General features: G+C 48.4%; 1 protein-coding gene across 2 annotated transcripts; it reads left to right on the top strand.

Annotated features, from left to right (window-relative positions):
- Positions 1-13,610: 13,610 nt before the first annotated feature.
- Positions 13,611-22,209, top strand: LOC119186885 (uncharacterized). Of its 2 annotated transcripts, none has more exons than XM_075885629.1 (2): positions 13,611-16,167; positions 20,655-22,209. In XM_075885629.1, the coding sequence occupies exons 1-2, from the start codon at positions 15,880-15,882 to the stop codon at positions 21,741-21,743; spliced, it is 1,377 nt and encodes a 458-aa protein (XP_075741744.1). In that variant the 5' UTR covers positions 13,611-15,879; the 3' UTR covers positions 21,744-22,209. The 2 variants fall into 2 exon arrangements, with proteins under 2 accessions (XP_075741744.1, XP_075741745.1); XM_075885630.1 differs by having other exon boundaries at positions 16,006-16,202.
- The last annotated feature ends 680 nt before the right edge of the window (positions 22,210-22,889 follow it).

Below are 22,889 nucleotides of genomic sequence, written 5' to 3'. Positions count from 1 at the left end.
AGAGCGGCGCGATCACCTCATACGTACGCACGCACGCATCTCATGCGTGCGTACGTAGCGGCTGCGTACGTAATGCTATACGTGCGCGTTGCGGTCTGCGCATGCGCACTACGCAGAACGTGGCGTCCTTACGTACGCAACGCCGCCACGTACGCAGCGTACGCAGTACTAAAGCTCTCTATTGTCACCGTCGTGTCCTCATCGGATTGCAGCCTTTCCGTGGAAGTCGTTGCTTTACGTTTGGCTGCTGCGGCTGGTTAGGGCTGGGCAGTTGAATTATGCACGGACTGGCTGGCCTTTGCCAGTCGACTTTCTAGAAAGTGGTTCTGCGCAAGCAGCGTTTCGATATTAGCTTGTTGCGTCGCCCTTTGAGATTTCAACGCACTGATTGTTTGCGTAAGTGCCTTGACGAGCGGGTCATGCGTCGAGGCGCACGATTTCGATGGCTGCGGGTGATGTGATCGAAGCGGAGACGCTATGCTTTGAGCCCATGCCACACTAGGGTTTCTTGGTGATGTTTTTGATAAATCGGCGTGCCGAATGTGACTTGATGATCGGGTTCTTGATTTGGGCCTTGAGTGGGAGGTTGCTTGACCCTGACGAGATCGTGACTTCAATCGGCTGCCTCGTTTCGCCGGCGTTTGTGATGTCCCAAAACTGGGATAGCTACACTCGTCCAAGGCAGGCGGGCTATCGTCATTTGAGGTTGGCTGCATCGCTGGTGACTTGATTTGTAGCGTCTTTTCTGCTTGTGCGGCGTTAAGTGGTTCAGGCTTTTTGGCGAAGCGGTACTGGCATATTGAGCTATTAGTCATGTGCCCTCCTTGACAGGCGATACGGCGTGCTTGGCATGTTGGTGGCGTTCTTTGTGGAGGTGGCTCGTGGTCTTCTCCGCAACGCAGGCAGCGTCGGTGGCTAGGTTGAAGGCACACATCGGAGCGGTGCCCAGTCTTCCGGCAGTTTAAACATGCGTCTACTTTGGGATAGAAAGGGTATACTCGGATGAGACCTCCACAGTGTAGAAGCCATCTAGGTAGGTGGTCCCCGAGCAGCCTTATGAGTAAATTCTTCGTTTTTCCCGTGCGTCTGCCACGGGAAAAACGTGATAGTCAGGGTTGCTTCCTTGAAGGTCCTTCTGCGTCTCATCATCGGTGGGGAACGTGTGGGCGTACAAAGCGATGTCTCGCATCACGTCATCGGGAGGCGGGGCGTACATGTGTAGCTCAATCTGGCGGTCTTCTCCGAGGAGGATTGACGTGATGCGATGGTACGCGATTGTTCGGTCGGCGGTAGGCACACTAACGGTGGAAGTGCTATTCCTTGGGTGTATGCGTATTTGGTCACGCTTGGCGATGTCCAGGTCACACAGAGATGCCGCTTTAAGCAGTGCTCTTTGCAAGTCTCCGGGTGATGCATGCGTGAGGTCTATGGGTGTCTTGGGGCGTCCAACGATGTGGTACGTATGCGACGGCAGTCTTGGCAAGGGATGGCGTTTCAGCTCTGGCGGAGGCCGGGGGGTTAGTGGAGTTTTGGGGGCTTTGCTTGTTTGCGCGTCGTTCATTTGGGCTTGTTGCTTCAGTGCCTGGTGACGTTTCGCCTGGGCTCGGAAACCATGAGGTGGTGTACAGGAATCGCTTGACCATTACTCGAGAGAGACTTCGACGCCGTCGACCTCGATTTGCATGTTGGCTGGTGTACCGGTGGCCGCGAGATCGGCGTCCGGTGCATCGTCGCTAGGCCTAGGCGTCCAGTGCCGAGGCTTGCCGGCGTGGCGTGAATAGATGAAAAGCTTACTTGAAAATGGTGACCAATATCTATCGGAAAGTTGTATCCTCGGGACCGCTATGACTTGCGAAAACCATTCGTTTAAGAAACGTTGAGCTATGGGCACGTCTTCCTACTGAAGCATCGGAAAACACCGGAGGTCAGTGCAGACGCGTCCGATCGCTTCCAGCGTTCCACGCCTTGGCATGAATGCGTGAAAAAAAACGTGGCTTTTACGTTTACCTCAATTGCCAAGCAGTGTCTGCGTCAATATGAAACGCTGATCGCGCACATTCATCACTTTCCACGGCTGTGCGATACTCATACCCGACTATTTCGCGTAGTGTTACGCGGTAGCTCCGCTCCCGTATAGCTTTCTCGCCATGGAATGGTGTCCGCAAGCATACGAATGAAACAAAGAATGAGCAACGTTTCAAGTAAACGAACCGTAACCACGATCGCATGTATCGCGAGCCAGCGGCGTAGCCAGTGGTGGCACAACGCACCTGTGCCCCCACCCCTGAAATTCCATAGCGGTGCTCCCTCACGTCATTGACGGGAGTTGGTTAACTTGCTCCTCTCATAGTTTAAATGACCGTGGTTGGTGCCTTCCCCGGCTAACATGACGCAGCGCGTCATAGGGAGCCACATAATAAATTAACGCGTCTACATACCTGTCGAGAGATGCCAACGACGTTGCCCGGAACAATGGTGTGGCAGAGCGCGTGATGGAACAGTGTAGAAAACACAATAATCTCGATGACAATGATAATTTGGTTTTCCAATCTTCGCGCGCTGATAATAGAAGGACACGGAGGTGGAGGATTCGTGGAACTGCATGCCACTCGTCCCGTTTTCATTCTCCTCCCTTTTTGGGTGTGCTTTAATTTGCGGCTGAAGTTATTGTCCTTAAGTAAATACCGACCATGCCAGGAAAGCGTTTCGTGGAAGTATTCACGCGGAGAATCGGAGAAAAACAGCGCAGAACGAATTGCAAGCGACATCAGTAGATGGTTTACGATGAAATTGAAATGGAAGTTTACGCGAGTTGCGAACAGAGCGACACTAGAAAAGCAAACTAAAAGCAGTGGTAAAGAAAAAATTGAACAAATAGTGACCGCAAAAGTTATTTCGGAAGCATTATGCGTTTTTTTAGCCCCCATGGTAAAGAAAAACTTATATGGCGAGAGGCGGGAAAGGGGAATAAAAGAGGAGGTCACACCACTACAGAAGTGCATGCTTGAACGGCTTTGCACTGTGGTAAGCTCGCTGTAAGGGCAGTGCTTGCGCGTAACGCAGATAAAACTCGACCTTTGCCTTCAAACTTTAAGTAATCGTCGTGACATGGCACTGTTGTCGTTACGCCATAGATATGTTTACCAAAAAAAAAGGCATCAGAGTTACCACTGGTACGCGCGTCCTGCACACCACGACGTCTTCACAACGACTTTAGCTACAATCGCATCTATGAAAAAACTCACGCCTTTAATTTCTCAGCTTTACCACGAGCCATACGCCTATGAATGTCGCTTTCAAACGACACTGTTGCGCAAGCAGATAAGGATAAATTTAGACAACTCTTGACCCTACAGTATTCATCGTAACAAATATTCACAATCATGACATTATACATCGAGCCGTATCGCGTCACGGAAACTTTTTCCTTTCGTTGAGTGAAGTGTGTGCGAAGCTCCGTGCTACGAATTCCTTTCTACTTTGTTTTCTGGTTTCTATGAGTGCACAGGTGATGTACATTTTTTACACAACTTGCGTGCTGCTCTTTTTGCAAAAACGAGTATTACTTCTCATTACTTTCTGAGTACTGTTTTCTTAGTATTACTCTGTTAGTTAATAGTTCGTGGCTTATTTTCACTTTTCCTGAGTATTGTTTTCATATTATTGCGCTGTTAGTTGGTAGTTCGTGTTACTCTTAGTATTATTTCGCCATGTAATTCAATTTGTTTTACCGTCTCGCAAGTACGTTACTGTTGCACTTTCCAGACTCATGTATCACATTCTTTTTCATTTGTTTTTGTGATGCTCCCTTCACTCAATGCTCCCCGAGGAGCCTGTAAGGTACTTGTAAATAAATAAATAAATAAATAAATATTCTTGTTATACAACAACATGATAATAATAATAATAATAATAATAATAATAATATTAATAATAATAATAATAATAATAATAATAATAATAATAATAATAATAATAATAATAATAATAATAATAATAATAATAATAATAATAATAATAATAATAATAATAATAATAATATAACATGCACAAAATGAGCAAGCCAACAATGCACGCGTAATTTAGCTCTTGTTCCAGACAATAGAACTAATAATAAAGTCATAGGCATCTCATGAAACAGGAAGCGCAACCATCGACGTCGTCAACGCGAACGGTTCAAAAACTGTCACTCCATCACATACGTCGTCATCGGATGGTATCGTTGCGTTTGCGAATGTTGGTTGATTTCAGAGGCCCTCAGGCCACTCATTCTTTGTCGTTCACGCTGTCAAGTTACGGACGCATAACGTGGCTCTAGCATGCCTGCTTAAACAACGTCAGTGCAGTATTATAACATAGAAGGACGGCGAATCGGGCACTTTAACAAAGATCGAGCAAAAAGGCTGTCTCTTTGTCCTACAAGAATAATCGTCATCGAACTTGCGTGCGCTTCCTTTCCTGAAAACTCGGCGCTGGTCCCTTTCCTTTCGACAATGCTATACAACGCTGATAACACGCCTCTCGATCGTGATCAGAATTTACATACCGGGTGCGCGGCGACAGCGCAAAGGAACTTGTGGGACCAAAAGACGTCTTTTTTACTCAATCTTTTGTTAGAGTGCTACAGTTGGTACTCCATGGTAAGAAACGTATTATTGCGGAAGTAACACAAGGGACGGGAAAAGAAGGGACGCAGACGAGCGCTAACTTTCACATTAGCTTCATTTGCGAAGCCAGTGGTACATATATGCAGGGTGTGTGGTTCCAGTGGCTAACAGAACGAGTATAAGGCCAGACACCTGTCAACACGCATCAACTGAAAAGAACAGCGCGTGTACGGACATTCTGCTGATGCGTGATTGGCACGTACCTGCTTCTGATCGCTCTGTTAGTCACCGCGACCACAACCTGCATATATGTACAGTCGACCACAAAAATTTGAAGACCGTGCGAGTGCGTGGCCAAAAGCCTCTTCGCGACACTTGCGCTGCGGCAGCGGCGATCGACAGCACCCAGCGCCCGAGTCACATCCCTCCCTTTATCTATGGCCATGTTTGCTTTCTGACTGGGTACAATTAATTTTCACCTTGTGTGACGGTTATGTGGACTTCCAGCATGTCCTGTGGCGCTGTGCCTTTGCCGGTCTCTCTTTTCAACAAGAGGAAGGGAGCAAGCTGATTAAGGCCCAGGACTTCACCTATCAAATCCTGGCCGTCCAAGAGGCCTTGTGCGAGGGCGGTCAGGTTTAAATCTGACCGCCCCCGAGTGGGCTTAGCCAGGTAACGCTGAGTTAAATCGCGTCCATTGTGGACCTAAACAAGGTTATTTCACTCACTCACTCATTCACTCACTCAGTCACTCACTCATTCACTAGCTCACTCACCCACTCACCTTTCCCCTTTTAACGCGACGTACGTTTTAGCATATTGTCACGGCTAAAGGCCGGGCAAGAAGACGAAGGACGATGAAGTGATGAGCGTGGACAGCACCCACGATTCCTCTGAGAAAGAAGAAGTCGAAGTGGCTGCTCTTTTGTTCTGTTAATACAGACCTCGTTTTTCTGGTCGCACCGTCGTCCTGTGCTGTGTTATTTTCACCTAGCGACATTGGTGGAAGTGCTGGACTTCTCCAACTCATGCTTGGGACACCTCCGCGCCCTAGCACATCGAGTCCACTACCGCAATCCGTTCCTGCAGTGGATACTCCTGTCCACTGCTACAGTCGCCGACAGCGAGGCCTTAGTCCCGAGGTGATCCCGCTCGAACTTCTCCAGCAACACACCGTACCGGGAGAAAGGGCTACCGGAGGGCCTTCACAGCTTACTGTTGATCAGCCTCTAATTCCTGAGACCTTCAACGGTGAGGTTTATGAAGACGTCGAGGACTGGTTAGCCCAGTATGAGCGAGTCGCCAAATCCAACCGCTGGCCAACTGAACAAAAGCTATCGCGCGTCTACTTTGCTTTGGCAGACAGCGCTCGTACGTGGTACGAGAACCGCGAGTCAACGCTGTCTTCGTGGGAAGAATTTCGGCAGCAAATTCTCGGGACATTCGCAAACACCGACCGCTGTGATTCTGCTTTGCAGCTCATCGAGGCACGCATACAGAAACCAAACGAGAGCGTTGCCATGTTTGCGGAAGACATGACCCGCCTATTTCAGCGGGCCGACCCCGATATGCTTGAAGGTAAAAAACTACGACATTTGATGAGAGGCGTCAAGGAAGAGCTGTTTGCCGGTCTCCTACGCAACCCACCAACAAGCGTAGCCGAATTTGTCAAAGAGGCTACAACAATCGAGCGAGCACTGCAGCAATGGCGCCGATACCATGACCAACCAATCAAAACATCTCCCAGTCTCTCTGCTTTGAGTGCCGGTAGTGAGTGTTCTCTGCGCGAACTCATTTGTGAGGTCGTTCGGGAGGAGATCCTAAACCTCCTAGTGACTCCGCAAGAAAATACCATGGCTTGCGTTGCAGAAGTTGTGCGGCAAGAACTCCGCCAGGCATTTTCGTTGCCCGAATCGCCCTCAGACCAGTGGTCTGTGAGCTACGCATCAGCTGTCTGTCGACCCACTCCAGTGTCCTACAACTCGTCACCACTGGCTTATCGTGACGTGAGCCAAGGGCCTTACAACGAGCCGTGGGCGCCAGCTCCCAATCTGCCGCAGCCGTATCCACAGTTCAACGTGCCTATGCAAACGGCGCCAATGTACACTCCGCCGACATCTGCATCTTGGTCGCAAGGTATGCCCACCAGTCGACCATTCATCCGTAAGACGGACTTGTGGCGCACCGTCGACCGTCGACCACTTTGCTTTCATTGCGGAGAAGCCGGCCATATTTTCCGCCATTGCCCGTACCGTGACCGTAGACATCATAACTTTCTACAAACCTCCCCTCGTGCCTATTTTGATAACCGCCGTGACAGCAGTGCAGGCCCGCAAGCACAGCAACCCGAAGTGCCGTATCGTCGACCCCGCTCTCCTTCACCTGCACCGAACTCGCCGCCGCAGCGCAGGTACTCCGAGGTGGTCCGGGGCAGATCTCCTAGCCCTCGTCGGGGAAACTAACAGCTGCGACTTTTGGGGGGAAGGTTGCCGCCCGTCGAGATGCTAACACACCCCCAACATCTTCTCTACGACGTGATACGACGAATGATACCACGGATCGTACGACGCACGATACCAAGGACGATACGACGTCACCGACATCAACGGAAATCGTAAGCGCCAATCTAGACATTTGTATAGACGGACGCCCAATAACAGCACTGGTAGATACTGGTGCGGACTTCTCTATTATCAGCCGTAAACTCGCCGACTGCCTAAAGAAAGTAAGAACAATATGGACGGGACCAAACATTAGAACCGCAGGGGGTCAATTGGTGACGCCGACAGGCAAATGTACAGCTCGAATTAATATCGGCAGTTCAGATTTCATCGCTACTTTCGTAATTTTACCGGAGTGCTGCAAAGACCTGATCTTGGGCATGGACTTCTTGCGTGAATACGGTGCCATTATCAACATTCCTGAGAGATCGGTTACGTTTTGGACGGCCCCAGATCAAGTTTCGGATGTGCCCTGTACAGACCAGCGACGTCAGCCTTTGCGTGTCTTCGAAGACGACGTGACCATCCCACCGCGGTCGAGTGTACTCGTGGCTGTGACATGTGACACGTCGAGCGATTCTGAAAACATCGCCGAGCAAATTCCAACACTGCTATTCAGCCATGGTTTATCTATCGCAAGAGGCGTCGTAAGCATAAAATGCGGACACACGCACGTCCTTATTACGAACTTCAGCTCTGAACGCCGACATCTAACGAGGGGCATGGCAGTCGCGTACGTGGAAGAGCTCGCCGAGATGACAGACTGCCTAACTCTTGAAAAAGATAATTCAACTGATCTCACCCCTGCACCTCTATCTGTTGATATTGGCCCAAGTTTGCTGCCGTCGCAGAAGCAAAGTATCATGCAGCTTATTAACAAGTTTGAAGATTGTTTCTCTTCAATTTCCAGGGTCCGTCAAACGCCGCTGACGAAACATCGAATTATAACGGACGAAATGACCAGACCCATCAGGCAAAACCCGTACCGGGTAGCTCCGCGAGAACGTGAAGCCATCGAAAAGCAGGTGCGACAGATGCTTGAAGACGACGTTATTCAGCCGTCGAAAAGCAGTGGGCTTCGCCGGTTGTATTAGCGAAGAAAAAAGACGGCACCTTACGTTTCTGCGTGGATTACCGCAAGCTGAATCAGGTGACAAAAAAATATGTCTACCCACTTCCACGTATCGACGATTCACTCGATCGACTACGGCACGCGCGTTATTTCTCGTCGATGGATCTAAGGAGTGGGTATTGGCAGATAGAAGTCGATGAAAGAGACCGGGAGAAAACAGCTTTCGTGACACTTGATGGCCTTTTTGAATTTAAGGTACTTCCATTTGGCTTGTGCTCAGCACCGGCAACGTTTCAGCGGCTAATGGACACCGTACTATCAGGCCTCAAGTGGCAGACGTGCTTAGTGTATTTAGATGACGTCATCGTATTTTCTGCCACATTCGACGAACACGTCAGGCGACTGCACTCACTATTTCAAGCTATCCGTTCCGCTGGACTAACACTTAAGCCGGAAAAATGCCATTTCGGCTTCGAAGAGCTTCTGTTCCTGGGGCATCTTGTCAGCAGTGAAGGTGTGCGGCCTGACCCTGAAAAAATAGCTGCCGTTACGAATTTTCCAGCGCCAACTGACAAAAAGGCCGTCAGACGGTTTTTAGGACTGTGTGCTTACTACCGACGCTTCATTGAGAACTTCTCGCGCATTGCCTCGCCGTTGACTCGCCTTACCAGAGAAGACGTCGCATTCGTATGGAATGAAGAGCAGCAAAAAGGATTCGACGAGCTGCGGCAACGCCTTCAGAAGCCACCAGTCCTCGCACACTTTGATGATGACGCACCGACAACAGTGCACACCGACGCTAGCAATGTCGGCTTAGGAGCTGTACTCGTGCAGTGGCAGGATGGCGCTGAACGAGTAATTGCTTACGCGAGCAGAACTCTTTCACGTGCGGAAGAAAATTATTCCACTACGGAAAAAGAGTGCCTTGCGGTGGTGTGGGCGGTTATAAAATTTCGCCCATACCTGTATGGTCGTCCTTTTAATGTTGTCAGCGACCATCACTCCCTCTGCTGGCTGACGAATTTAAGAGACCCTTTAGGACGGTTGGTGCGCTGGAGCCTGAAGCTTCAAGAATTTGACATGACGGTGGTCTACATATCGGGGAAGCGACATTCAGACGCTGATTGCCTTTCTCGTGCGCCATACGAACCTGCGACGGCAGAAGATGACAATACAGCCTTTGTCGGAGTTGTAAACACGGCAACTGTCGCACAGCTGCAACGAGACGACCCCGAACTAGAACCCATAATACGTTTTTTAGAGGGTCGCACTTCAGCTGTACCTAGACTGTTTGCGAGAGGGCTTTCGTCATTTTGCTTGCGCAACGACGTCCTGTATAAGATGAACTTCACGCCACACGGAAACGACTACTTACTCGTCGTCCCAACATCTCTAAGGAGCGAAGTATTACATGCATGCCACAATGAACCAACATCCGGCCACCTGGGTTACACGCGTACGTTGTGCAGAGTGAGGCAGAAATACTACTGGCCACGACTGACGGCAACCGTTCAACACTATGTTCGGACGTGCCTTGATTGCCAGCGCAGAAAAGTTCCACCCGTCAAACCAGCAGGCCTCCTCCATCCTATTGACGTGCCTGTTACTCCATTCGCTCAAGTCGGAATGGATCTTTTGGGCCCATTTCCAACCTCATCAGCAGGTCGCAGATGGATTATAGTAGCCACCGACTACCTCACTCGTTACGCCGAAATCAAGGCTTTGGAGAGGGGCACGGCAAGTGAAGCAGCCCGATTTTTCGTAGAGAATGTGGCGCTGAGGCATGGTGCTCCATCAGTGGTAATAACTGACAGGGGAACTGCATTCGCAGCCGAACTATTACAGACAGTTTTAAGACTTAGTGGCACATCCCACCGGCGAACAACGGCGTATCATCCGCAAGCGAATGGTCTTACGGAACGTCTCAACAAGACACCAGCGGATATGCTCTGCATGTACGTCGATGTGGAGCATAAAAACTGGGATGAGATCTTGCCGTATGTCACGTTCGCCTATAAGACGGCTTATCAAGAAACAACAAGAACAACGCCATTCCGCCTTCTTCATGGTCGTGAAGTCACCACTATGCTGGATGCTATGCTGCCGCACGAGTGCTAAGACGCTGAAACGGATGCTGATTATATCACTCAGCTGGCCGAAGAAGGCCGACAGCTTGTACGCCTACGTATTAGTCGCCAGCAGGACTACGATTCAAGAAGGTACAACCTTCGTCACTGACCAGTCTCCTACGAGCCAGGAGAGAAAGTTTGGATATGGACACCTATTCGGCGCCGTGGCCTCTCAGAAAAACTGTTAAGACGGTACTTCGGTCCCTATAAAGTTCTGCGACGTCTCAGTGACATTAATTATGAGGTTGTTCCTGATACTGCGCACTCTTCAAGGCGTCGAAGGTATGCTCCAGAAGTTGTGCACGTGGTACGCATGAAGCCTTATTTCGCCGAATGAACTCATGCGTTTCCAACGAGTACAAACCGCTTTGATTATAAAGCATCGGGACGATGCTTTCTTGAATGGGAGGCTAATGTCACGGCTAAAGGCCGGGCAAGAAGACAAAGGACGACGAAGTGATGAGCGTGGACAGCACCCATGATTCCTCTGAGAAAGAAGAAGTCGAAGTGGCTGCTCTTTTGTTCTGTTAATACAGACCTCGTTTTTCTGGTCGCACCGTCGTCCTGTGCTCTGTTATTTTCACCTGGCGACAATATGTTTCTCCACGCTTCTACCTCGAGAGCAGTTTATGAGCATAACTGTTATCAGTCGCAATATTTGTCACAAAGAGATACCAAGCCAAGCGAAGGCCGTTCGAGGCAGACCGTGATAGCGTTCGCCTCGCTATGAAAAATCTGACGCTCATATGCTGAACATCAGCGCTTCGCGTGAAAACTTGGAACTTACAATGCGCTTCGCGGCAATAGAAAACTAAAAAAAACGGGCCAGTGAATAACAAGAAGAGCAGTTTCCGGCCTAGAACTGCGGTCGACGGTAGATGGCACTCCTCTAGGTGGCACGGACGTGCAGTTCAGCACGCGTTCGCGCAGTCCGCAAAGCTTTTGTGGTTGACTTTCCCTTTTCCCTCTTTTTCTCATCGCTTGTGTTACTTCAACGCTACAACGTTTCTGATGGCAACATTGTAGCACCGAGATTAATTTCTTTTGGTGTAATAACGACGTTGGTGGAACATTGTTTGACCTTTGTGCACCGATAACGAAAGAACCGACCGGCGATGTCGATATAACACTCATAACAATGACGTGACATAACAAAGTTGACGTCCTACCATGTCGGTGCTCAAACGGAGCTGTTTCAGTACCGTCAGGGCAAACCATCTATCCTACAGAAGCGATGTTGCAGTTTGCATCTCTCACTTCAAACGAAGTGCGTTTAGACTGAACCAGTAGTGCACCATCCTTCCCTTTTTCATGTCGAACCAGAGTGCCACTTTCTTTTCAGCTCACGTCCAGCCTCGACTATTTTAAACGCAAATATACATTCGAAATTTCGCATGCTCGACGCCGGATGCGCTAACGCACCCGGAAGTCTCAAGGAGACAAAGCGGCGCTGACAGTCAAAATTTGCAAATGAGCTACACATTGCTGCTCAACGGCGTTTCAATGAAAGACAAGTGGTGAAAGCCTCGCCACTACTGCACGACAGGCGTGGGTCGAGGCCTTGGCTCATTAAGGAAGTTATATCTCTTATCTTCTGCACTGTTTCATTGATACCTTATTATCTGCACGCGGTTGATGTTCGTGCCCTAAGGGCAGTCGAATACGTGTGCTTCGTGTCACTGATAGTTTCGGAACGGTACGTGGTTTGAAAGATGCAGCTGTTTAGTAGTAGTAGTAGTAGTATTTTTATTTACAGTAAGCCAGATACAGAGCTCACTGCAGGGGCAAAGGGCTAAAGGCGAACAGCCTGACAAAGGCCCTTGTCCCTCCGCAGTCCGTGACAGTGCAAGCTTAAACAATATATATATTCAATACATTAGTTTCAAGCAACCTGAAATTGTAAACACAAAATTCAAACATAAATAGCATAAGAAGTTTACATAACACATTTAAAAAAATTAGAGGTCACTCTCGTTATAATTCACAACTAAACAATATCAATAAAACAACTCAAAAACAGACATAAGAGGCATGTGGATACAATGAATTCCGCGGTATACACTCGTATAATTGACTTATAAGTTTATGAACAATTTAAGCATTTGTAGAGGCATGAGACTCCAATACGTAGTTTCGACAGTGTAGACCGGTGGTTATGAATAAGTTCTTTGTTTCTTGAAAGTCGCACTACTAGCCCTAAAGTTCAATTGATCTGCAAGGGTATTTAAAACCTGAGGCACCTGGTAAGCAATACTTTGTTTTCCATACTTGCTTATAGATCTGCCGGTTCGCGGGCCTGGCTGAAAGCGGCTATCGGCCAAGCAGCTCCTTGATTGGTATGTGGGGTTTAACATCCTAAAACCAACATGTGATTATCAAAGACGCCGTATAGTGGAGGGCAAGACTGAAAGTTGGGCTAGTTGGTGATACATTATGGGCAGAAACAGCGCACAAACTCACGGGACGAAGAGAAGAGACACAAACAAGCGCTTACTCTCAACTGAAGAATTTATTGAAATATACAAGTTATCTGAACACATAAGATAAAAACGCATAGAACGCCGGCCTTCTGTGCATGCTCTATGCGTTTTTATCTTATGTGTTCAGATAACTTGTATATTTCAATAAATTCTTCAGTTGAGAGTCAGCGCTTGTTTATGTCTCTTCTCTTCGTCCCGTGAGTTTGTGCGCTGTTTCTGCCCTTGATAGTGGAGGGCAACTGAAATATCGACCACCTGGGGTTCTTTAACGTGCACCCAAATCTGAGCACGCGGGTCTACAGTGTGCCCCATAGAAATTGCAGCCGCCGCAGCCGGGATTCAATCCCGCGACTTGCGGGTCAGCAGCTGGGTACCTTAGCCAATAGACCACCAAACGGGGCCTCTGCGACAAGGACAGGCCTCTGCGGGAAGTCATCCGGGAGATTTTGAGGGAGGAGCTTCGGCAGCTTGGTTTAATTCCAGCAACTGAACCCACGCCGGCATTGTCTTTTGTCGCTGATGTTGTCCGGGATGAGGGGCGGCCATGCCATTATAGCAGCATAGTTTGGCCACGTACAGTACTGTATGGTAAGATAGTAGATAAATATACTATATAAATGGCCTTCGGAGCCTTTTTGCGGCCCAGTAAGAACGGGTTTGACCAACTACTCGACGGCAGACCCATGCTCGCTTTTATTACTTTGTTAATACACATAATAGCCGCCTCAAGTGGACAGTGATTACCCAAGCTTGGCATCAGTTTTTTTTGCAATGAGCAACATTTATTGATTTGAGCAATTTTACATATTCGTTCTACATCATGTCCCGCTGAGGACGTTTATTGTCTTAGGACAGAAAACAGTAAAGTGTGACTAGAAAATGCTGTCTTTTTGCATTTGTTTTGCGCAGAAGGGCACATTGATGTGGTTTAGATCTACTGTACATGTATTCCTTCTGTGGAAGCATGGGTGTGTAGCGTAGTGGTAAAGACACTCGCTATCGAAGCATAAGGGTGCGGGTTCAAATTCCAGCGTCGGAAAGGGAAAAAAAATATTTGATTTAGGCTGGAGACATTCGGGTCTGACCAGCAACTCGTGGCGCTGAAAGCAGCGCAGTTGCTTGGCCGCAGGGCCCTACGGGAGTGTCCACCCTTTATGTAAGTATGTTTCTATGTGGTAAAAAGGCGGAAAACGGGAGCGAGGGAGAGGATCAGGAAAAGGAGAGAGAGGGTAGAACCAGGGGCGGAAACTCGTATGCTGATACGCAGTGGCAGCGCCGCCTTTATCGCTGGCGGCTGCCACGCACCCTACTGGAAATGAATCACGAACATAACATTTCTTTCATGACGTCACTAGTGAGGTTATCAAATAAAGGGAAATGAGAAAAGAACCGGGGGGAGGAGGAGGGTTGCCACGGAAGCTCTGCTTCTCCGCTTCGCATGTAAGTGGAATGCGCTAGTAGCTTCTTTCGCGTCCACTGGCGGCTTGGGTCATGCGGCCATTTGTAAGATTTTGTTTGTAACAAGACAAATCTATTTTTTTTGCATGGAAATATCTGCGCTGCTTCGCTGTCAGTGAACAATGCTCTGCTCCGTACTCACTCGTGAATCTTTTTCACCTGTGCTAGTTGTCAATGTGTGCCTTTCGGTTCCACGTAACCCTTGAACGCACAGCTATGGCGTTCCAAAGTCTACTTTGGCGTTGTGCTGGTCGTATCGACGCGCTTAAAACAAACGGGTGAAAGATTTACACGGGGACACAGCAAGAACACAACACGGGCGCTATGACAGCCGTAGACCTATGCATATCTTGGCTTCTTTCGCCTTCTTCTGTTTGGAAAGAATGGCTACAGTATAAAGAACCATGCCGAGGCACCCTCGTAATTCCATATACACCCCGTACTCAATGAAAAGAAGGCCATTTTTCTGTTCTGCCTAAAAAAGAACACAAAAGACAAATATTGTCACTTTCCGCGTCTTGTTCGCGCAACGCCATCTCTTGGGTGCCCTTAGTAGTTCCATGCGTAGCCGCTGCTTACCTTTCGTACCGTTGTCAAGGATACTTTCTTTTCTCTAAACTGGTTTTCTAAATTATGGCGTGGCCGGCGTCGCGCCGCTTGCACGACTCACCGGATCCACGAGAGCTTTATCCAAGAGGGCCTATAGCAGTGCCTCTAGCGGGAGCAATGAAACTAGTGTACACGCCGTCAACAACGGACAAGGCGGGAGCATAAGAAGCTTGACGAGTAAGCCCTTAAAACTCCGCAATTTGAGGGCAGTCTAGAGCGTCATCAATGCGTGCCAGGGGATAAACTTCCTCCTTGCACATGTGATCTCGTTTGCTTGCCGATAACCCACGCACAATCTTATGGAGCCGTCTTCTATTCTCACGAGGACCACCGGAGAAGAAGCCCAAGGACTGTGTGAGTGCTGGATGACGCCCCGTCGAAGGATGTCGTTGAAGTGATAAGTGATGACGCCACACTCAGCCTGTGAGATACGTTAGAGACGTTGACGCAGCTCATCATGCATGATCCGTGTTGACATGGTGAGCGACAAGGGACGTGCGTCCCAGGGAAGGTTGGTCGTGGTCGAAGTCGGGATGTAAACGGTTAAGCAGTTGAAAAACCCAATTGCACTGGTATCCACGCTACGCGAAAGAACGTCTTCGTCAGGTAGTGAGGGTGCGGCGGCTGCAGCAACACCGTTTACAGACATGTGCGTCGTATCGGAAGGGGCGTCAAAAGGGAAGATGGCATTACACAGCGGGCGTGCTAATCGGTACGGCACTTAGTTCTATCAGGAAGGGGACATATTTGTGTTATTAGTTGTATTTTTCCGCACCTGGTATCTACAAAACGTCTGCGGCCGGTGATAACGAACGCATTATCGGCAAATGTCAAGGCTGGAGCAGTGAACGTTATCGCACTCGCGATAACGAAACACAACGGGGGCCTCTTTCAACCTGTTCAGTGAATACGACACCCGAACTGCGAGAGACCCACCAGATAGCGCTAAGCTCCCGAAAAAAACGTCTCTTCCACGCTCGAGTCGCCGCGTCTGCAGCATTCGTGTCTGCCCTTACACGCACCATGCCGGATCTTGAGAGAGTGCACCGTTTTCGTGAGCACCCCATCGCAGGCGTCAACTGGCGACCGACTCGCTTTGTCGCCGAGGTTCCCAGTTCGCGTGTATGCGGCCTCTGTCGCATGATTCCGAAGAGGATTGTGCTGTTGCCATGCCGGCACACTTTGTGCCAGTCGTGCCACGCAGGAAGTTGCCAAGGTTGCAGCGGGCTGTGTCCCTTGGATCAGGAGCCGTTCGAGGAAGCGGAATGCTCGGACTATGATTTGCCTACCAGGAAATGGAATGCTTTGAAGGTGAGGCAATCGTTTCGGCTGCTTCTCAGAAAAAGGTATTGCACTTTTCTCATACGGGGAAAATAGAGGCGCCCGAAGATTGGCATTGACGGGCATGACCAGCCACTTTGTTTTTATTTTTTTGTTTTCCCTTTTATCCTTTTCGTAAGTTCTTCCCCTTTCAGATCGAATAAGTGAAACGGCTCTGATCACCTGTGGCACATACCCGCATACCGGTGGCACATACACGCCCGTGGGTATTTGCCAGTGTGTGACAGGAAATGTTTGACGACGTACGCGACGGGATTGTGACATTATGCAATTCTTGACTAGCGCGTCATATTCGTAAAACCATCTTACCCTCTCATGCTAATTTTGGTTCACGCTAGGTTAGGGGTGTGACCACGAGAGCACGGAAGCGTAAGTGGATAGATAGATAGATAGATAGATAGATAGATAGATAGATAGATAGATAGATAGATAGATAGATAGATAGATAGATAGATAGATAGATAGATAGATAGATAGATAGATAGATAGATAGATAGATAGATAGATAGATAGATACGCTCAAAGTCGCCGAAGTTCACTAAGAAATGCTTTGCATTTAAAAAGGAGAAATGAATTGGAGCGCAAACAAAGTGTACTTGTTAATTTCGAAAGAATCGGCGCGTACTTTAACCAGTCCGACCCGGTCACACGCGGTCTAGCGGGAATCACTGATCAAGAGTTCCGATTGAGAACCATCGTCGCAACCGCTGCCACCGCTCTCCCGAAGCGCAACGTCCTCGGTTCCGTCGAGCACGTTCGAACGCCCCCTTTTCTTGAAGCTCTTTCGACAATGCAGGGAGAAACTAGGTCCTATGACACGGCGATACCGAAAAAACTAAGCATCCGCACATAATTAAAAAGGCCTTCTTCAATGGCTGGAAAGTATCAGTGGGAAGCGCACTCTCTTCTGCTTTCTCGCGTACCGATCACGCCGGTCTTTACGTAGAAGTCTGCACGACCCCTTGAAGTGCTTTGCGGTGGGCCGCTTCCCGTTTTCTTTAGCGAAATTTACAACGGCGAGCTTCAACTTCGCCGTATATATACATTTACTGAAGCACATCGCAAGGAAACCGCCAAAACGCGTCGGCCGGATGGTGAAACCTAAACTTCCGAAATCAATCAAGGTGCGTTGCAGAGCGGACGCAGAGAACGAGAACAGTTGGTGCAACAAACCCTCGTACACCTCTGAAGCAGAAAGTCGGCTGCACCGTGACGCGAGCGTGCATCCCCGCCATTATTGCGCTGGTAGATGTGGAGAGACAGGGGAAGGCAAACGCTCGAGCAGTTTCGGCGACCCGTCGACAGGTTTGTGTTCGGGTGCGGTATTCTAGGGACCCTAGTTTGGAGGAAGTCTTCGGAAGACAAGACTTTGCACTGGCAGAACTGTTTGACTGTGCTCGTCTGCTCCGCGAGGCGCGCACCCGGCCGAATCGTCGAAATGTCCAAAGGTTACGTGCACCGGCGAGCTGGTTCGGGCTGGTCGGGACGCGCGAAATATGCCAGTGAATATTTTTTCCCCTGAAAAGCTGGCAAACATAGCCTCCTAAATTTCCCTTGCCTGACGGATGAGCGCGAAACGCTCGTCATCTATGGCGGCGCTGCCTACGTAGGCGTAAGGGTTTTTGTACTCGGCCTTCGAGATCGGCAATTTTGACGTTTGTTACCAGTTTCAGAGGCTATGCCTTGCATTGAAGGAGTTGCCTGTTGAATGACGGTGTCACTTATGTAGGGTCAACTATAATTACGTTTATGCCTTTTTAAAACCCTTTTACGTTATTTTTTGTTGCATATAAGCTCCAAAAACGTAAAAACTTATTTGAAGACACCCCCCTACTTAGGTGGCGCCACCACCATAGTTCCGATGACGGCCGCTTTTCAAGTGACCGCCGATAATCCGGCAGGCAAGAGAAATCTAGGAGGCTATGCTGGCAAAATATTAGCGAGTTTTAGCAATTTATTTATTTATTTATTTATTTAGCAATACTGCTAGCCCCAACTTGGGGCCATAGCAGAGTGGGTGTACATAGTACAACAAAATCAACAGTACAATACTGCAGTCAACACAGAACAAAGCACTTCAAACAACATAAAAAATGTTTCACGAAGAAAAAAAAACACTAGTCAGATCACTAGGCAAACACTAGGCAATCAACGGAAACAGGTTACAGAAATACGACATGGTTCCTTTACGTACGCGCATACAATGTTCGCGCATGCGCACCCGTCAGCCGGTTCCGTGTTGCCACCTTTCCGTAACCTGTTTCCGTAGCTTGCTGACACTCTCTATTAGGGGTGCGCAAATTATGTGAGGGTGCAAATTATGTGCGTGAATATGGTAGTAGCGGTCAGTATGCCTGGATTTAGGATCACGTTAATACTCGGATGAGTGAAATTCACGCAGCCCTTCACTATACGGCATCTCTTACATCATATCATGCTTTTCGGGGTGAAATGTGGATAATAATAGCAATAAAAATAATAAAACAATTATTACAGGAAAGCAACAGATAGAAATTCGGATGCTCGGGAGCCTACATGTGTACACCCGCATCCAGGAATGTTCACCGACACCTGGTGTTTTCTCGTGAACCTAGCCATAGCTACCGAAATCTGGGCTTCGCACAACGTTCGCTCAACCCTATATTGCATGGCGTGCATACAAATTATATATAATAGTCTTTGTTGCGGGTGCTGTAGACGCAGTTCAGAAGGTTAGAGTGCCAGAGTAATAACCATGTATGCTCTCTAAATTTAATACGCCTCCGAAACCCGGACCAGCATAGAAGACAAGCGTGAATTATATTTCAATGCACGGGTTCAACACGTGAACAACTGCCATCCTTATATGCTTCTTCAAATCCTTTCTTTTTTGGAAGTTTCGAAGATGTTTCATCGCATGAAATAAGCGAAATGGTGACAAGTAGCACAATGAGCAAACAGGAAGAAACAGCATCCTCCACGAAAAAAATGGAAACGATGGCGTTGCAATCGCGTACCTAACGTACCAGGTGAGCATTTGACTGGTTGAGAAGATGGAGGGCATTGCCTACGCGTGACCGGTTAGCACATTGGGGAGTCGTTCCTAATGACCGCTGCCCAAACTGCGGCAAAAGAGAGACGACCCAACATGTTCTCTTTCAGTGCTCGTTGGCAAGGGCCGTCTGGCACATGGTACAACGCCTCCTTGGCTTTCGCACGGCGCGCATGGGAACAGAACATGGGCAGTTTGCAAGACTGGTCTTTGCAGTAACCTTGTACGTACTGTGGCGGCGACGCTGTTTAGCGGAAGTACGGCACAAGCCGCACAGAGGCGCCTATCCCGCACTACAGAATATACTGCTCATTGTGTGGAATTACCTAGATCAGCAGCTGGAAACGCACGGCGAAGAGGCCTTCCTTAGACGATGGCACACACGTTTCTTCAAAGTAAGAGAGGGCCAGCTGAGATTTCCAGTTGTCCCGTACTAGCCATGCGCCCACTCTAGTATACGCATGCATAAATGTTATCCTGTAAAATGCGATTAACTTGATTCGTTTTAATTTTCCTTTGACTTGTAACATTTGGATACCCAGTGATCAATTAGATTTTGGTGCTCATTTGTAAGATGTATACACTGTCTTTACTTGTTTTCGATGTTTCGTTCGTGTACGTAAAAGTTAAGTGTACAATACACTTCCCTTTCTTTCTTTATACACGTGAGGGAACCCGCCAGAATTCCCACTAGTGTATATTAGGCAACTCTATGTTGCAGCGCACAGAGCCACCTCTTGCGTTCGTGCAGGACGCGGACTGCGTCGAGAGGGCATGCCGATGAGTCTCTTGCAGGCCGGATACATGCATTGCCAGTCATAACAAGCCAAACTGCTCGTCCAACCCGTTGAAGGGTGCAAAATATTGCTCATTGTTCAGCGGAAGCAGCTCGGAAAGCTTATCGGAGAGTACTAGGAGCTCGTTCAAGCTAGGAAATGGTGCCATTGCAGCGGATGATACGGAGAACTAGCCGCCAACACAAACACCACAGCACTCACGCACTTGACGTCTCGCTTTCCATGTACTTATGATGGCGCTAGCAATACCACGCTCTTTTGAGAAGCGAAACTGACTCATACATCTGTATATTTGGCCCTAACGTGTATTTCCGGTAAGTCTAACAGCTATTCCGAAAAAATTTTCTCATCTGTTCTTCATGTACTTGTGATAAAACCTACGAAAATAATTTTCCATATGATTCTCATATTGATGCAGTGGAGGGTTGACGACAATGATAAAGCTCTCGAATTTCCACATGCAGGTTGTCCCGAACCCCTTCAGCAAATTTCCCCATCTATATTCTTGCATGTACTGCCTTAAGACAGCCCACTCGATTTTCGCGCCTCTAGGAAGGATAATATGAGGTTGCACATACTTGCATAGAAAGTCGTGCTTTACTTTTTTTTATTTCGCTTTTCATTTGCAGGTTTACTGCTGGAACGAAAGTCATGGGTGCCAGTTTTCGGGCACCATGGAAGACATGCTTCGACACTACGAGACTGAATGCACCTTCCACTTAGCGGAATGTTTACGATGCGGCGAGCCAGTCCTGCACAAGGAACTGGCCGGGCACTACGTGGCAGAATGCAGTGTCGCTGGTGCTACAGCCCGCCCTGGGAAGACTCCATCGAAATCTAGAGCCCTGACCCTGGAGGACGTCACTGCTGCCTTTGAGGAAATGAAGTCGCTCTTGAATGACTCCAAGAGCGACGAGCTGCTGCCCGTGATCCAGAGTCAGGTGAACGAACTCGCGGAACAAGTCAGGAAACAAGAATCCACGCTCGCCGAGATCACTCGCGAGGTCGGGGAACGCGTAGGGTCGCTAGAGGCTCAAGTCGCGGCGAGTACGTCATCGTCCACGTTCCAGCTGGAACGTGCTTCTGGGCGGGATCGCATCAACCAGGATGGCAAGTCGGCGTCAGAGAACCTGGTAACGCCACGAGAGCTTGGCAACTTTCCGAATTTGCCGGCAGACGTACTGCTGGGCATGCGGAAAACTTCGGGGGAGGACTATCCGCAGCATTTCATTGAGATCTACGGTGGCTCGACAGTTGAATGTCGTTTATGCCTATCAAAGCAGTCGGCGAAGGTGCGTACGTGGAGGGAAGCTTTCAGAAACATAAGTTATCACCTCTACTTCGTAGACGCTGGTTATCTGATATATGCGGACTACTCGAGGATCGCACAGATCACAGTGTTGCACACGAGTGATGCCTACTTTACAGTTGAAGTCTGTAATTGTTATGGGTATGTTCGTGTACGTATTAAGTTTGAAGGGTTATTTGGAGACTCATGTGCGGCACCTTTTTTTTACGTCAAAGTGTACTGCTGGAGAAGATCGCGCATGGTTTCGATGGCTTGCTACGAATGGGAGTGCGTCTGTAAACATATTGAAGACACTCGCGCACATTGTCACTACGAATTTCGTTTCCCAGCTGACTGCGACGAACCAAATGATTACATCAAGGACGGAATGATGATGTTCGAAATCGATATGTCACGCAACTTCACGTGAAACTTGCAGCCATTACGAGGCGCTTGAACTTGCAAGAGTTGCGCTTCACTGGTCGTGCCCTCTGTTTCATTTGTTGGCTCAATAGTTTCGTGCGTTGTAGTTGATGCGACAGCGAAACGTCAAGATTAAGTCAAGGGTTTGTTTGCTCGTTTGTTTGTCGCCTAAAAGACCTTGGTTCATACCTACAAGGAGAATCGGCCACACTGCCATCGGCACGAATGGTGCTGCTAAAGCTTCATTTTATTTCATTTTCACCATGAAGTTTTACGCCTGCTTGGTGAGAGAGAGAGAATAAAATGAGGGAAAGACAGGAATGTTAAACAAAAATTGGGGCATCCTATTCGCTGCCCTGCATTAAGGAAAATGGGGAAGGAAGATGAGGAAAAAAGCGAAGGGCAATTTTATTTAACCTGATTGGCGAAATTATTATTGAAGTGTCAGGCTCAAATAAATTATTTGCAATGGGTTCCCGCTTCTCATTTATTCGTGTTCTCCTAAAAAGTAGCTACCTTATTTTGCATTTTCAGAATTCATTTTATTAAACCATATATATAATTCTACAAACTGCCAAAATGTCACTGAGGCAGAGGTACGCATGTTGAAACATACGCCTGTGCTACTTTCAAAAACGTACTAATTGCCTGCTCACTTTTTTCTTGTTTATAAAAAAAGCCCGCGAATAATGAAAAACAACACGCGACTATGCTCCCATTCGTAAAGGAAAGTAATTTGGCCCCACCGCGGTGGTCTAATGGCTAAGGTACTCGGCTGCTGACCCGACGGTCGCAAGATCAAATCCTGGCGGCGGCGGCTGCATTTCCGATGGAGGAGGAAATGTGGTAGGCCCATGTGCTCAGATTTGGGTGCACGTCAAAGAACCCCAGGTGGTCTAAATTTCCGGAGCCCTCCACTACGGCGTCTTTCACAATCATATGGTGGTTTCGGGACGTTAAACCACACATATCACACAAACTTCATTTTGCTTTTGTACTTTCTTTTTTTTTCAAGCACTCGTGCACTAAATTCTTGGTTGTCTGTCGAGTTTATTTTTACAGCGAAAGCTGTTATGAGATCACAATTCGGGTCACGCGCAGTTCTCCGCCGCCGCCTGTGTCCGTAACCACATCGCGCGAAATTAGGGAAAAA

This window comes from Rhipicephalus microplus, unplaced genomic scaffold (genome assembly GCF_043290135.1).
Source record: "Rhipicephalus microplus isolate Deutch F79 unplaced genomic scaffold, USDA_Rmic scaffold_214, whole genome shotgun sequence".
NCBI lineage: Eukaryota > Metazoa > Arthropoda > Arachnida > Ixodida > Ixodidae > Rhipicephalus > Rhipicephalus microplus.
This window is presented reverse-complemented; position numbering and strand designations above follow the sequence as displayed.